At 44.8% G+C, this 14446-nt stretch overlaps 1 protein-coding gene across 2 annotated transcripts in view; it reads left to right on the top strand.

The window, feature by feature from the left end:
* DOCK1 (dedicator of cytokinesis 1) overlaps window positions 1–14446 on the top strand; it is a 463294-nt gene that overhangs the window by 47202 nt on the left and 401646 nt on the right. For both annotated transcript variants that reach the window (XM_024751569.1, XM_024751568.1), the window contains exons 16-19: window positions 137–234; window positions 5689–5778; window positions 6110–6210; window positions 10534–10668. In XM_024751569.1, coding sequence (XP_024607337.1) covers window positions 137–234; window positions 5689–5778; window positions 6110–6210; window positions 10534–10668 — 424 coding nt within the window. The remainder of the gene's footprint in view (window positions 1–136; window positions 235–5688; window positions 5779–6109; window positions 6211–10533; window positions 10669–14446) is intronic.

Raw genomic sequence — 14446 nt, 5'->3', positions numbered from 1 at the left:
ATATTTACGTGGCGAACGTTTCCAAATAGGCTTGGTTCATCTGTTCAAAAAATTATTTAGAGGACCTCACATGATGGGTGAACGAGGGGGACAGAGTCCTTGCTGTGAGGAGCTGATGTCCGTTTACCATTTCCAGTGGACCTGCTGGGGCTGCTGAAGTGGCGATCCAACACCAACCTGTTGCACCAGAACCTGAGGCAGCTGATGAAGGTGGATGGCGGCGAAGTGGTGAAGGTAACGTGGCTCCCATGCTGGTTCTGGTTGTCTTGTTGTCCTTACGGATGTGCAGAGGTGTGGGCTCCGCCTCCCAAGATGGTACAGGCACGCCTCCGAGACACTGCGGGTTCGGTTCCAGACCACCGCAGGAAAGCAAGTCACACGAACTGTTTGGCTCCCCAGTGAGTATCAAAGTTACATTTACACTTTACTGTAGTGTGCTGAGTGTACGGTAGCATCACGTGAAAAAAAACAAGTACAATGTACGATAGACAGCCAACAGGGACCTACTGCATAGCACAGGGGACCACACCCAATATCTTGCCATAACCTATAATGGAGAAGGATCTGGCTTTCTGAGCTAGACCCCCGACGGGGGTCCCTACCGCATTGTTCTGGGTTCCCATCGTAACTTAAAGGGAAACTTCCACAATGTCCAGAGCCCTTCATGTCCTGCAAGTGTCGGAGGAGGATGTCCTCAAATTCCTTGCAAGAGTTTTAGTTGCAAACAAAAATGACTAAATAAAATATTATTCACAATTAAAAAAAAAAAAGAAAAGAATCTGAAAAAGAATAGATATATATATGTATACATACAACTGAATCACTTTGCCATACACCTGAAACTAACACAGCATTGTAAATCAGCTATACTTCAATTAAAACCAAACAAACAAGCAAGGGAATTCCCTGGCGGCCCAGTGATTAGGACTTTGCGCTTCCATTGCAGGGGGCACGGGTTCTGGTTGGGGAACCAAGGTCCCACATGCCTTGCAGTGAGTGGAAAAAAACAAAAAAAGAAAGAAGTTTAAACAAAAGAAACAAAAACCCCTCAAAATTAAAAAACCATGTCCATTAAAAAAACCAATTAAAAAATAACTTTATTGCTAAAAAATGCCAAACCGTCACCTGAGCCTTCAGTGAGTGATAACAGTCACATCAAAGATCACTGACCGCAGATCACCATCACAAACGTAGTATTAATGAAGTCGGAAATATTGCAAGAATTATCCAAATGTGACACAAAGGCACAAAGTAAGCAAATGCTGTTGGAAAAATGGCTCCAAGAGACGTGCTGGACCCAGGGTTGCCACAAATCTTTGATTGGTAAAAACCACAATATCTGCCAAGTGCGATAAAACGAGGTCCACCTGGTCATAAGCCTTTTAACAACTAGTGTCTTCGGGATGTTGACATATACCTCTAAGGCAACAGAATCCTTCTTAGACTCTGGTCCGGGGACCGCGGGCTGGCTTCACTGTGATGGCAACAGGCTTTGGAATCAACCAAGTCTAGGGTTCTGCTTCCTCTTCCAGTGGGTCCTCACTGTGGGGCTGACACAGGTTCAATAACATCTTTAAACCTTGCTTTCCCCTACTGTAAAATGGACATAACCAGAGTGCCTTGTTCACAGCGTCCCTGTGGAGGTTAAATGAGGTGCTGGCCCCTGGGAGGTGGTCTGGTAGTATCGGGATTTATCACCATATCGGGATTTATCACCATCGCTGTCATGACCATCCCCGTGATCGTTAACCCTGGCTCTCGACTCACCGAGGAGCCCTGTCATTGATGTGGAGAGCTTCGTGGTGTGTCAGAAAGATCACAGCGCTCAGTCTTGTCTTGGCCGTTTTCCTCCCATATGGTCTTGGATTGGTTGCTTAGGCTCACACAGAGCAGGCCCTGGAGCAGGGCCCTTGAATCTTCATCTACGATAGGACAGTCAGACTAGAGTGATCGGAGGTCCCTCTGAGCGCTCAGATTTGGTAATCGTTGGTGGTTCCAATATTTTCTTCAGTAAAAGGCTCTCCTTGCCACTCCTGTGCCCAGTGACTTCTCCTTGTATGTAAGGAAATGCATTTCTGTGGCCACTGGGCTCCACCTTGGCTGGCGTGCAACAAGCCGGGCCACCACTCGTGGCTGCCCGAGAGCAAGGTCCCCACGGCCAGGTCCGTGGCGCTGCCTCAGTTCTTTATTGTCCGTGAGAGGTGCTTGCGGAGGGAGACGACCTTATCTCTGTGAAGATTAATTACTTAAAATGGCCTTAATTAAACAGCAGTGAGGTTAACTTCACTAGAAATTAATTTGCTGGCACCGCTCTCCTAAATTCATTGTATAACCGTTCAAACATATCCTCACTAATCTTCAAATTTTAATCACCTTTTCCTGGCCCTTGTCTTCTTCTACTGGCTTGGACAATGTTAACTGCATTTTAAACTTCCCTGGGTTCTATGAATTCCCTAATTCAGATGAAAACTGGGTGAATTAAGTTAACATCACTTTAAAAGACCCACAGTTAATGAAATTGTGTCCTCTTTCACTTTTCGGTCCCTGTATCACATCAGGAATTGTATTTATGTTGAACTATTGACACACTGACCAGGGAAGTTCTAGAACCGTCTGGTTTTATTGCCCCCCCCTCAGTTCCTCTTATCTAATCTATTATCACATCCTGTTGTTCGTCCCTGGAGTTCGTCCCTGTTCGTCTCACCTCTCTCCCTCCTTCCTGTGTTCACTGTGGTACTGCCCAGGGTTGGATGACCTGTCCGGCCCTTACTTGTTTTGCCTGTTTATTCCTTCCCATTGACAGTGTAGGCCTGGAGCAGGGAATAGACTCGTCTAAGGCCACCAGGCTGTTAACAGAGCCAGGAGCAGAGGGAATCCCAGCCTGCATGGGGCTGCTTTCATTCTTTGAAGGACACTGATAGATTGTGCGTTTTATTCCATTTATTCGAGACCTCCCTTCTGTGTCTTTATAACTTTTAGTGGAAAGATGACATTGCTTGATAGACTGAGCAAAGTATTTGCTTGTTTAGTAAAAATGACATTGCTTGAGAAAAGTATTTGCTCATTTAGTAAAAAGTATAGTTTCCCATTTTAGTGGGAAATGAAAATGGTGATTGTGCTCTTCCAGTGGATGGTCTTGGAGAGAGGGTGGGTGTCAAAAGGAGTCTTTCATGGCCTTGTGTGAGGGATCGCCTTCAGGACATTCGTGTCCCTGCACTGCTGCGGCTCTACGGCCAGATACACAAGGTCCCCGCTGTCTGCTGTCCTGTTTCTGTGTCATTTGTCTGGGTGGGGCTGGTAGACCTCTTTCCCTGAACTGTGACAAGCCAGGGCTTGGCACTGGACACTGGTGTGTCTGTTGGCAGTAACACTGGGCTGTTAGCAGATGGCAGCGTCAAGTTTTTTTTTTTTCTTTGCGGTATGCGGGCCTCTCACTGTTGTGGCCTCTCCCGTTGCGGAGCACAGGCTCCGGACGCGCAGGCTCAGTGGCCATGGCTCACAGGCCCAGCCGCTCCGTGGCATGTGGGATCCTCCCGGACCAGGGCATGAACCCGTCCGACAGGCGGACTCTCAACCACTGCACCACCAGGGAAGCCCCAGCGTCAAGTTTTGACCTTTGCAAAGCTTTTACAATCTGAAATGATGGGAAATGATACAAAAGTAACGAGAGGTGGTGCAGGCTTAAACAATTACGGGGTGGACGGAGGAGCCCTTGATGTCCAGACCAGAATGCCTCCTGGTCCGGCTGGTTTCATTCCCGTGTCATTTATATGTGACAGTTCTTGGCACAGACTAGGTGGTAGGTGGCACAGTGGAATAGGAGGATTTTATGCCTGACGTGTCTCAGATCACTTCCTAGGTCCGGGAACACGTCCTCCCTCAGGAAGAAGAGCTGTGGGGTGCTGGATTTGCAAGGTTCCACGGCTCACGGCGGGTGGGGAGCGAGCAGTGGTTGGGGAGCAGGTCTCTGTGTTTAGTTTCTGTGTCTGCGGGTCGAACCGTTTGAGGTCCTCTGCTGGAGACGTGAAGGCCCCTGAGGTTCTGTGCATGGGCTGAGCCGCCCAGGAAGATCTGGTCTAGGGATCTCACTCAGTTACACCTTTGTCCCGGCTGTGGGCCCGTCTCACTTACTCCTTTTGTTTTTAATAACCACTTGATTGAGATGTAATTCACAGACCTGAAAGCACCTTTTCGTTTGTACAGTTCAGTGGTTTTCAGTGTATTCGCAGAATCGCGCAGCTGTCCACACTGTCTCACTTCAGAACAGTTCCGCCACTGCAAAAAGAAACCCCACACCCGTTGGCCATCACTTCCACTCTCCCTGCAACCGGCTTTCTCTATGGATTTGACTATCCGGATATTTTATGTAAATCGAATCAGACAATATATGACCTTTTTTGATTGGCTTTCTTTAGTGTAATGCTTTCAAGGCATGTGGTGGCATGTATCAGAACTTCATTCCTTTCTATGGCTGAATAATAAATATTGCATTGTATGGATATGCCACAGTTTTTTTTATCCATTCATCAGCTGATGGACACATTTTGACAATGATGAATAAAGCTGCTATGCATATTTTCGTACAGGTTTTTGTGTGGATGTATGTTTTCCATTCTTTGGGTTACATACCCAGGAATGAAATGTTTACGTTACACGGTAAATCTACGTTTAACCCATTGAGGGATTGTCAGTCTGTTTTCCAAAGCCAGTGCGTCATTTTACATTTCTACCAGCACCGCATAAGGGCTCTAATTTCTTTCCGTCCTTCCCCACACTTAACTATTGTACATCGTTTTGATGACAGTCACCTCAGTCTGGGTGAAGTGATATCTCATTGTGATTTCGATGTACTAATCCCAGTGACTAATGATGATATAGCCATACTTCATTCCCTCTTACGGTCAGTAGTCCATTGTATGTCATTCTGCCTAGGCTTGAACTACCCCATCAACAGGGAACTCATTACTTCCAATGTAGTCTTTTTTAGTTCATCTTATACTTCTTTCAGGGGAGAATGGGGTCAGGGTTCAAAGCCAGGTTCTAGTGTGACATAACTTTGAAGTCTCCTAATTTTTTCTAAATTAAATTCATAGTGTTTTGTCATTCTATGCTGTAATATTTCTTTGGTGAATTATAGTAGGCATAAAAGGAATTTCTCAATTACTGTTGAATAAATTAAGCTCATGGCTCTCTGCTCTGTACCCCAGTTTCAGAATCACACACCACTTCTGTCCTTGGCCATCTGTGTCTGTAGAAAATCCTTTATTATACTAGAAATTTGTCCCTGTATGGCTTCTGCCCAGTTGCTAGCTCAGGTCCCACACTCAAGCGTGTACAGAATGAGTCAGATTTGGACTTCCCAGGGTTGCTGTTGAGCTTTTTGTCCTGATGAATGTCAGGACAAGCGTTGGAGGGGTCTCATGGGTGCGTAGGCGGTGGGCTATAGGGCATCTCCCCGCTTCCCATCCTCTGCTTGACTCAGGGTGGCCTGTCTTTGTTGTGAATTCACTCATTTCAGATTTTTGTCTTGTGAATCTAATGACTGATAAAAATCCCCAAAGTCTGTAGCTTGGTAGGTGCCATTTGAGAAAGGTGGGTGTTTGCAGTATTGCCAAGGATGGTAGTTGTTCTAGGCTGGGGAGAGTGGGGTGAATTTACCTCGTCTGCTGACCTTTTGTGTCTCTCTAGTTCCTCCAGGACACCTTGGATGCCCTCTTCAACATCATGATGGAGAATTCGGAGAGCGAGACCTTTGATACATTAGTGTTTGATGCTCTGGTAAGAGGCCTCGACTTTGCATCTGCTCAGATATTACGGGACGCTTTCAGGTTGCAGCCTTTGAAGCTGGGGCGGGATCCATCTCAGTAACCCTGAAAGCGCTTTCGGTTGTAAACCCAATCAAAGCAGGTGAATTGAGAGGTAGAAAGTTTCTTCCACTGTAACACTGTAGTTAGGCAAATGTAAATTGTAGGGGAAGAAGTAAAGTAGCTGACCAACCTGTGTCCGAAAGTGTTATAGCTCGTTGACTCACACAGAAGTGCAGGTGATTCAGCTGAAGATTCTAAAATGGTTTGCATTTCTTTTGCTAATGAAAATATTAATTTAACAGGTCTTTATCATTGGACTAATTGCTGATAGAAAATTTCAGCATTTTAATCCTGTTTTGGAAACCTACATTAAGAAACACTTTAGTGCAACATTAGCCTACACGTAAGTTCTGTTTTGTTGTTTTAAAACCAGTACTTCTTTTTGTATATTTTTGTAAGAGTCTTTTCCATATACTTTTGCCTGTGATTCTACATTTCCCTTCCCCAACTGTGAATTTACTGGGATCGTTTTTATTATTGTTTCTCTCTTAACAGACCTAAAAATCTTGTTGAAAGAGATAGGTGATATATTATAAGATTCCAGAATAAGTTCTTGTTCTTCTCCACACTTTTTGTTTGGCTTTGAAATGTTCAGTTTGTGTTTGATGAAACAGATACATGAATGCAGAGTGCCCGCCGCACTGCAGCTTCCTGATGACTGTTTGATGAATGAATAAATGGTTGTGGTCCTGTATTGAGGTTATTGGTTATTTAGTAATTTAGTTATTTAGTAAAATTCAGTTTTGTACTTTGCAGTCTATCTTTTTGCTCTTTATTTATTTATTACCATTTTTAAGGTTGCAGGTGATTTGTTTATTTTTGTTCTGCTGGACAAAGCTGGATAAAATTGTTTTTTTCGGGAATTCCCTGGCAGTCCAGTGGTTAGGACTCGGTGTTTTCACTGCCATGGCCCGAGTTCGATCCCTGGTTGGGGAACTAAGATCCCGCAAGCCACACAGCACGGCCAAAAACAAAAAAAGGATCTAAAAAAATTATTTTTTCTTTTAAATTGGTTGGTTAGTGATGTTCAGAGAGCCAGAATGTTAATGTTGTCCAGATAAAACATCTGCGGGTTTGACAGTTGTTTCTAGACTTCATCTGGATATTGGCTTTTAATACTCTTGCATCTCTTTCTTTTTTAATTCTTTCTTTAAATTTAATTTTTTTATTGAAGTCTAGTTGATTTACAACGTTGTGTTAGTTTCAGGTGTACAGCCAAGTGATTCACTTATACATATATAAATATGTGTGTTTGTAATATATGTAGGCACATATATATTGTTTCCAGATTCTTTTTGCCTTTTAAAGAGTGCCTTTCCTTTTGTTCCAGAAGCTTCGGCTCTAACTAACTAGGGTTCTTACTACTCACCCAGCTGCTCTCCACCTGCCCTACATCCCCACATATGGGCCCCTGTTGGGTCTACTAGACACCAAGGGGAAAGTGTGAAGCCTGGTGTTGATGCCACAGCCCTGGGACCTGGCCACCTGGGCTTATGTTACCACTCTGTCACTTTCAAGCTTAAGTTGCTTAAACTCTGTGAGCTTCAGCCTTCTCATCTGTGCAACAGCACGGTTGTAGGTTTTCTTGAGAATTTTAATGAGTTATTATTACATGTCAAGTATTTGGAATAATCCCTGCCACTCAGAAAGCACCAAGCAGTAGTTACGTTTTGTTGTTATTAGAATTATTAGGGCGAGTTCCTCATTCTCTCACAATGGGATTTATTGGCATTTATTCAGACTTTTTATTGTGTGAGTTGCAGTGAAAAAGAAAGGTTTAATTTCTTTAAGAACATTCAACTTAGAATCATTCGAATCATTCGAAATGATTCTCTTTTAGGGCCAGGAAGTTGAGTCAAAGCTCCCATCTGTGTCTTGACCATACTTAGGTCAGAACCTGTTGTCCTTGGCTGTGGGACTCAAGGTCAGCAGCTCTGTCCCTGATTCTTGGGTTCTTCCGTGTCGGCTGGAGTGCATGTTTATTGCAGGGCAGTGGGTGGAGCCCCCAGTGGGCGGGGAGCAGCGAGTCCTCACCACACAGGGCAAAAGCTGTGACCAGCTTTGTGCTTGCTGACTAAGAAGCGTTTGTTTAAAACATTCTGTACTTTCGGTGGAGAAGCCCAGTTTGTCACACTTTGGACAGTTCCCTGCAGACCGTGGGAGGGCTGATCATGTGACACCATCTCACTATAGCAACCAGAGGGAGCCCGGGGTTTATGGGCGTGGCCTCCGTGCTGCTCTGGGTGCCATGTGACCTCCACGTGTGTCACTTTCACCATTCTCCTTCTTTATTGAAAGGGGGCCAAACAGCTTTGCTCAGATCAGATCTTGCACTTTCATTTCAGAAAATCGGAACAGTGGTAAGGTCACCGTGCTGCATTCCAGGTCGCCTAGCTGGCGTCCCCCTGCCTGTGACTTTGGGGAGAACGGTGCCCTTATTCTCAAAGGTGGAAAACGAACATTGGGGAGCTTTGGGCAAGTTACTCAGTGGGAGACACAAAAAGTACCATTTTATTGTTAAGTTATGATGGGACGGAGTTGAGAATCGGTATCCTCTCATTCAGTCTGTCCTCTGCCAAAAAGGAAATTTTAATTTCGGAAAATAAATATTCTTGTCATGTTCTGGTAAACTAGCAACCCCAAGTGGTTCTTCAGCCATTGGAATCTGAGTATTTTTGCCTTGAAATACCAGAGGAGATAATTGTGGTTCATGCAGTTCTAACCCAATCATGGAAGGTTGCGTCTGCACTAATGAAGTACTTTCAGCCTTCTCCAGCCCAGGGGACATTTGGGTTCTAAGTGTCATCACAGCCAGTCTCTCCTCCGCCTCTTCTAGGAGCCTTGGTTAGGCTAGAGTCTGGTCCAGGTAGTTTCTTTATGTCTTTCCTTTGATAAATGTTGAGATCTGTAGCCTTTCTTTGCAAAGAACTCCAAGAGAAGATATTAAAGATGACTGGAGGCGATGGGCATTACTTCTTAACCCTCCGACTCTCGCAAAGCAGGAGGTCCCCTGCCTGGGCAGTTAACGGATCAGAGTGACCGGCTCTGGTCCAAGCGAGGAGGGAGGGAGGTGTCAGCTTCGGGGACGGTTCTTCCAGAAGACCAGCAGGACAGACTCCTTCTGTCCACAGAGCTGCCTTGCCCAGAGCTGGGTCACACCTTCCTCCCACTGAATCGATGTGCCGTTTGGTCTGCCCCTCTGAGCTGGTGCCGAGGAATTTGGTCTTTCTGCAGTTACAAGTGGCGTGGCTCGCGTGGATTCGGGTCTTTTGACTTCCAGATTTATTTTCTGGTTCTGGGTCATTCTCTTTGCAAATCATTCCTTCTTTTTATTCTTTTCTTTGATTAATCTATTGGAAGGATTTCCAAAGTGTATTTCTATGGAATGTATGTTTCTTGGGATATTATAAGGTCTAAGAGTAAAAGGTGTGTGTGGTCCACTCAGTTTGGGAAAATAAGTTAAACCGAGTGAAACAGGTTTTATGCCAGGACTTGAGATGTTCTGCTGTGCCTCAGGAACCCAGGAGGCATGTATGGGGCAATACCTTTCCCGACGTCGGGGCCAGGGGAGCCTGTGGGAGGGGGATCTCTCTGGCTTCCCTTCCTCAGGACATACTGGCAGGAAGGCTTCTGTGGTAGTCTCTCATTTCTTGAGTCCTGCAACCTGATCAGTGTTAGAAGTGACTTTGTATCCACTCAGTCACCCAAAAGCCTTTTTATTGTGATTTATCAGTAGAATTGTTACTCTTAGAACCGTTCCGAGGTCATCCAGAATCCAAGTTACAGTTGCTCTTATGAGTGTCTTGTAATAATCTCGAACAACAAGCTAGTGCACGCTGGCTCACAGCTTAACGGGAAATGCTGTGAGTGCCCTGACAGGTTATTTTTATGACTCTGATGAATATTTAAAAGCTACAGGGAAGTTCTGTTGATTACATAAAAAGTTGGGGAGTGGAGAAGTTTGCTTTAGGGAGTAGTCTTGTTGGTTGTTGTCATACAGGTTTTACATACGCTGCTAGTTTTTGGAGAGTTACAATGTAGCCCAGTACACTAAAAGCTGACAGTATACTGCAGTTAATTTAATTCTTCTTTTATGATTTAGAAAGCATAGCTTGAGGGTCATCCTTGTGAACAGTGATTATTAGTTTATGGGCCAGTAGTGGTAGAAAATACAGACGTTTGGACAGAATCAAAAACTGATGATTACCATTACTGCCTCTATCATTTGAAAATACCATATGCTCAATAAAAAAAAATGAGCATTATGAAAATAGATATGTCTGTAGAAATCCCTTTGATTTTTGTTATTTAGCATTGGGAAAGCTAGTGTACCTACCTAATCCTGGGCTTCTCCATCTGTAAATTAGGGATAAAGCTCATCACTTGCCTTATAGCGTTGCTGTGAAGAATACATTATATAATACATTTAAATGCTTACAAAAATATCTAAAACTTAGAAAGTTCTTGTTAAATGCTCAGATCTCGCTCCTCTGAGAGTTGTTATATGGGTCGCTTTCAATCTGCTTGAGATACCTTTCACAAATATGCATATACTGATAAGCGTGTACCCAAATAAAAAGAACCCACTTGTGTATTTTTGTCCCAGTTAAGAACCGAGATATTGTAATCTTCTGGACTTGTTAACTTGTGTTTCCATTATGAACAGGAAGCTGACGAAAGTTTTAAGGAACTATGTGGACAATGCCGAGAGGCCAGGAATCAGCGACCAGCTGTATAAAGCCATGAAAGCTTTAGAGTACATCTTCAAGTTCATCGTGCGCTCCCGGATCCTGTTCAATCAGTGCGTATCACCGTGCTGGCTCTCCGGTGGACTTACAGGAAATCCTTTCCTTCCTTCCTTTTCCTTCCCCATCCCCCTTCCTCTTGCTTCTTCCCCTTCCTCCCGTCTTTCTCCTTCCTTTCCCTGCTGTCGAGCATGACACAGCAGTAGCAGATAACAGTCCTGGGCTGGGTTTGCCCACACGCACTGTATCTGCTCCCACATGCAGTGAAAGGCAAGCATGAGTTTGAGTCTTGAGCCCTGAGTCTGAAATGTGTGCCTGTGAGTCCAACATCGTCTCCTGAAAGCATTGATTCAGAGGTAGTGCAGACTGAACACCAAGGGTTCTGAAGTTCTTTTCAGTATATCTTACAGAGAAAAAAGCCCTTGAAAAACAAAATTAAAACAAACAAGCAACAACAGCAAAAAGCCAAAACCAAGTTAAACTACCTCACTTGGGAAGACTGGGGGCTTCCTCCCTCTTTCCGTCAGCTAGAATCATGTTTTGTTCCCAGAGAGAGATTCCCACATACAAGATTGCCGTGCAAATGGACGCTCAGTGTTTTAACCTAGTGATGTGTTTCATACACTATGTAGGTGAATTTATGAGTTGTGTTTGAACTTTAAAGTGGATTGGGATATTCCCAATCCACTTTAAAATAATGACTTCATTATTTTATAGAGAACATTATAATTTTTTCCTATATATCTTTAGATGAAAGAGATGTGCTAAAATAAATGAGCTTTCAGTTGGTTCGCAGTATTTAACTGTATGAATGAAGAGGTGTGAAATGGGTAGATGGGGTGTTGGGGTGTTGAAGTTGACTCCCTCTGCTCCTGCTTTTGGAGCTGTAGCTGCTCTGGGTGACCTACAGTGGATGATGTTGGTTGCTGCTGGTTACTGGAGGTCGATGTTCTTGTGGTGAGTTCTAAACACAGAGACAGAGTTTAAGAATCAGTGTCCCTCTGAGTTAGAGAATACATGTGACTTCTGAAAGCGCAGCCCTCTCGAAACGTATCAGTGAATCCTTCGAGATGGAGCGAGTGTGGACGCAGATTGGTCCCTCCTTATTGCCTCTTTATCTTTGTTGGCCTGAAGTCAGCTTCTTCAGAAGGGCTGGGGAGAAAGGGGAGGTATTCAAAATCCAGCCTGTGCACACCATGGTACATGTAAGCCAAAGGAGCCAGTTAACTGACTGTGTGTACAACTGTAAGAGTCGCAGATGGGAGGGACTTCCCTGGCGGTCCAGTGGTTAAGACTTTGCCTTCCAGTGCAGGGCGTGCGGGTTCGATCCCTGGTTGCGGAGCTAAGATCCCACATGCCTCAAGGCCAAAAAACCAAAAAACATAAAAGAGAAGAAATATTGTAACAAATTCAATAAAGCCTTTAAAAATGGTCCACATCAAAAAAAAATCTTTAAGAAAAGAAAAAAGAGTCACAGACAGGGTAGTACCCACCATTAATCAGTGGTCACGGCCCCTGTGTTACTGGTCAAGGATTGTTTGTGCTTTGTTCACTGACATTCCGTGATCTAAGACCCACGGTTTGAGGCCATCGTGCTCTTATCCTTGACTGAGATATCAAAGGCACACTCTTCTATTTTTCTTACTGTGGATAAGGGTGACTCTTGATGTGGGTCGAAGCTTTTTCTTCTCTTCAAGGTCAAAGCTGTTGATGATTTTCTCACTGTCACGGTATGAAAGATGACCAAGTAAACAAGGTTTTGTTTTCCTGTGTTTTATCTTATTATTATTATTTTTGCGGTACGTGGGCCTCTCGCTGTTGTGGCCTCTCCCGTTGCGAAGCACAGGCTCCGGACGCGCAGGCTCAGCGGCCATGGCTCACGGGCCCAGCCGCTCCACGGCATGTGGGATCTTCCCAGACCGGGGCACGAACCCGCGTCCCCTGCATCGGCATGTGGACTCTCAACCACTGCGCCACCAGGGAAGCCCCTGTCTTATTTTTTAATCAAATTACTTCTGTAAAAATGAACTTCTTGGCACCCTCTATCTTGCTTTTATATGTTTCCCCACTAATTTTAAATTTCTGGGGACTCTAAAACAAAATTGATGCTAAGGTGCGAGGATGAACTTGAAAGAACGGAACAGTCAGGTGGCACGGATTATGTCATATTTTATTTGAAAAAAATTTTTCATCTTGTACAGTTTGTGATCAGTATGACACTGGGTTAGGGGTTCATTGATGCCCATCTCCTTTCCAAACACACTGCTGATTTTCCTTCTCATCCAGAGATTAGTAATGCAAAGAAGTGTGCGTAGGTGGTCGGTGTGTTCCTGCTATTGTTGTAAACGTTCTTATCTTTTACAAAATACTGCTACTTAGAAAAGACTGGGGCACCCAAGTGAACCAGTAACAAAATTATTTCTCTCTGTCTCTCCTTAATCTCTTTCAACCTCAAAATACAAATGGCATGAGATTTTAGAACCATGGTCCATAAATATTCCTGAGTTTGATTGATCTTAACAGACGTTAGGAGTACGATTGGCTCCATGTTACCGAGAAACCCAGCTTACCGTGGTTCCACCAGGTGAGGTTCGCTTCGTTTTCCCCACGTGATGTGGAGCCCAGAGTCCGGAGCTCGTGCCCTGGTCTCTGGTTACTTATCCTGGGTCCTTGGCTGCTCATTTCTCTGCCCCACCATCCTTAGCGGTCTGTGTCTATCTCATGGCCCCAGAGTGGTTCCTGCCCCTCCTGGCATCAGGATCACATTCCAGGCAGCAGAGAAGGGAAGGTGAGGGGTAAACAGCTCTTCCAGCTACTCTCCTTTCAAAGAGCATTGTCCCCAGTGCCCACAGAGGGTCAGGTGCTTCCGTCTCATTGGCCAGAACTGTGTCACATGACCACCCTAGATGCAAGGGAGGTGGGAAGGGATTTATGGATGCATTCAGCAAAATGAAATTTCTTTTAGTAGTAAAGGAGAAGTATTTATTGGATGGGCAATGAACATTCTCTGTCTCATACCTTTGACCAAGAATTTCTGTTCCCTGACAGTTGAGAGCATCCCTAACTCGTTCTGGATTAGTAAATCCTATGTAATTAGGCCCCTGAGCGCCTTTCTTCCCCATTAGTTGGGGGGTCAGTCTCTGAGACTCGTGTCTCTAGTATCTCTTTGACTTGAAGTCATTGAGCCCTAAGTGATCCAGGACGTGATTCGGTCCTACTGTGTTACACAGAAATGGAGTGGAATACTCAGCAGACCCTTCCCTGTGACCCAGGAAGTGTTCTGAGTTTAGACATCCTTAGGAATGCCTTTGCTTTGGCCCTTGGCCGCCGGATGTTGGCACAGGCCGGGGTCCCGTGCCAGCCTTTGTCCTGGAGTGCGAGGAGCCAGGGCTGACCCCCAGCTGCGGTGCTCTGCCAGGTTAACTTGTTTGTCAGGAGCTGAGACTGTCCAGGACCAAAAGTGCAGAGAGGTCAGAGGTGAGTAGCAGCGGTTGCCAAAAGGCAGTGAGGCTTCCTGAACCTTCCAAGACCCTGGTCTGGACATTCCTGACCTCATCTCACCAGATACTGTAGCAATCAGGATCCTTCCTTCCCAAGCGCTTAATGAGCTTTGGAGACCTGACTGTCCCAGACTCTTATAGGATACTTGTATAATATACTTTACAGTATATTGACCTTAGTTTTTTTCTCTAAATGTTCCCTAAATGTATCTCGGCTGCTTTTACGATTTCTCGAGGGCAGAGAAGGACATACCTTCCTCTCGAAACCTAGAACACAGTTGTAGCCACACTGTACAGATACAGTACTTCTTTTTTTTTTTTTTTTTTTTCCGTA

The sequence above is a fragment of the Neophocaena asiaeorientalis genome, unplaced genomic scaffold (genome assembly GCF_003031525.2).
Source record: "Neophocaena asiaeorientalis asiaeorientalis breed wild unplaced genomic scaffold, Neophocaena_asiaeorientalis_V1.1 scaffold108, whole genome shotgun sequence".
Lineage (NCBI taxonomy): Eukaryota > Metazoa > Chordata > Mammalia > Artiodactyla > Phocoenidae > Neophocaena > Neophocaena asiaeorientalis.
The sequence above is the reverse complement of the archived record's forward strand: the minus strand, read 5'-3'. Positions and strand labels throughout refer to the sequence as shown.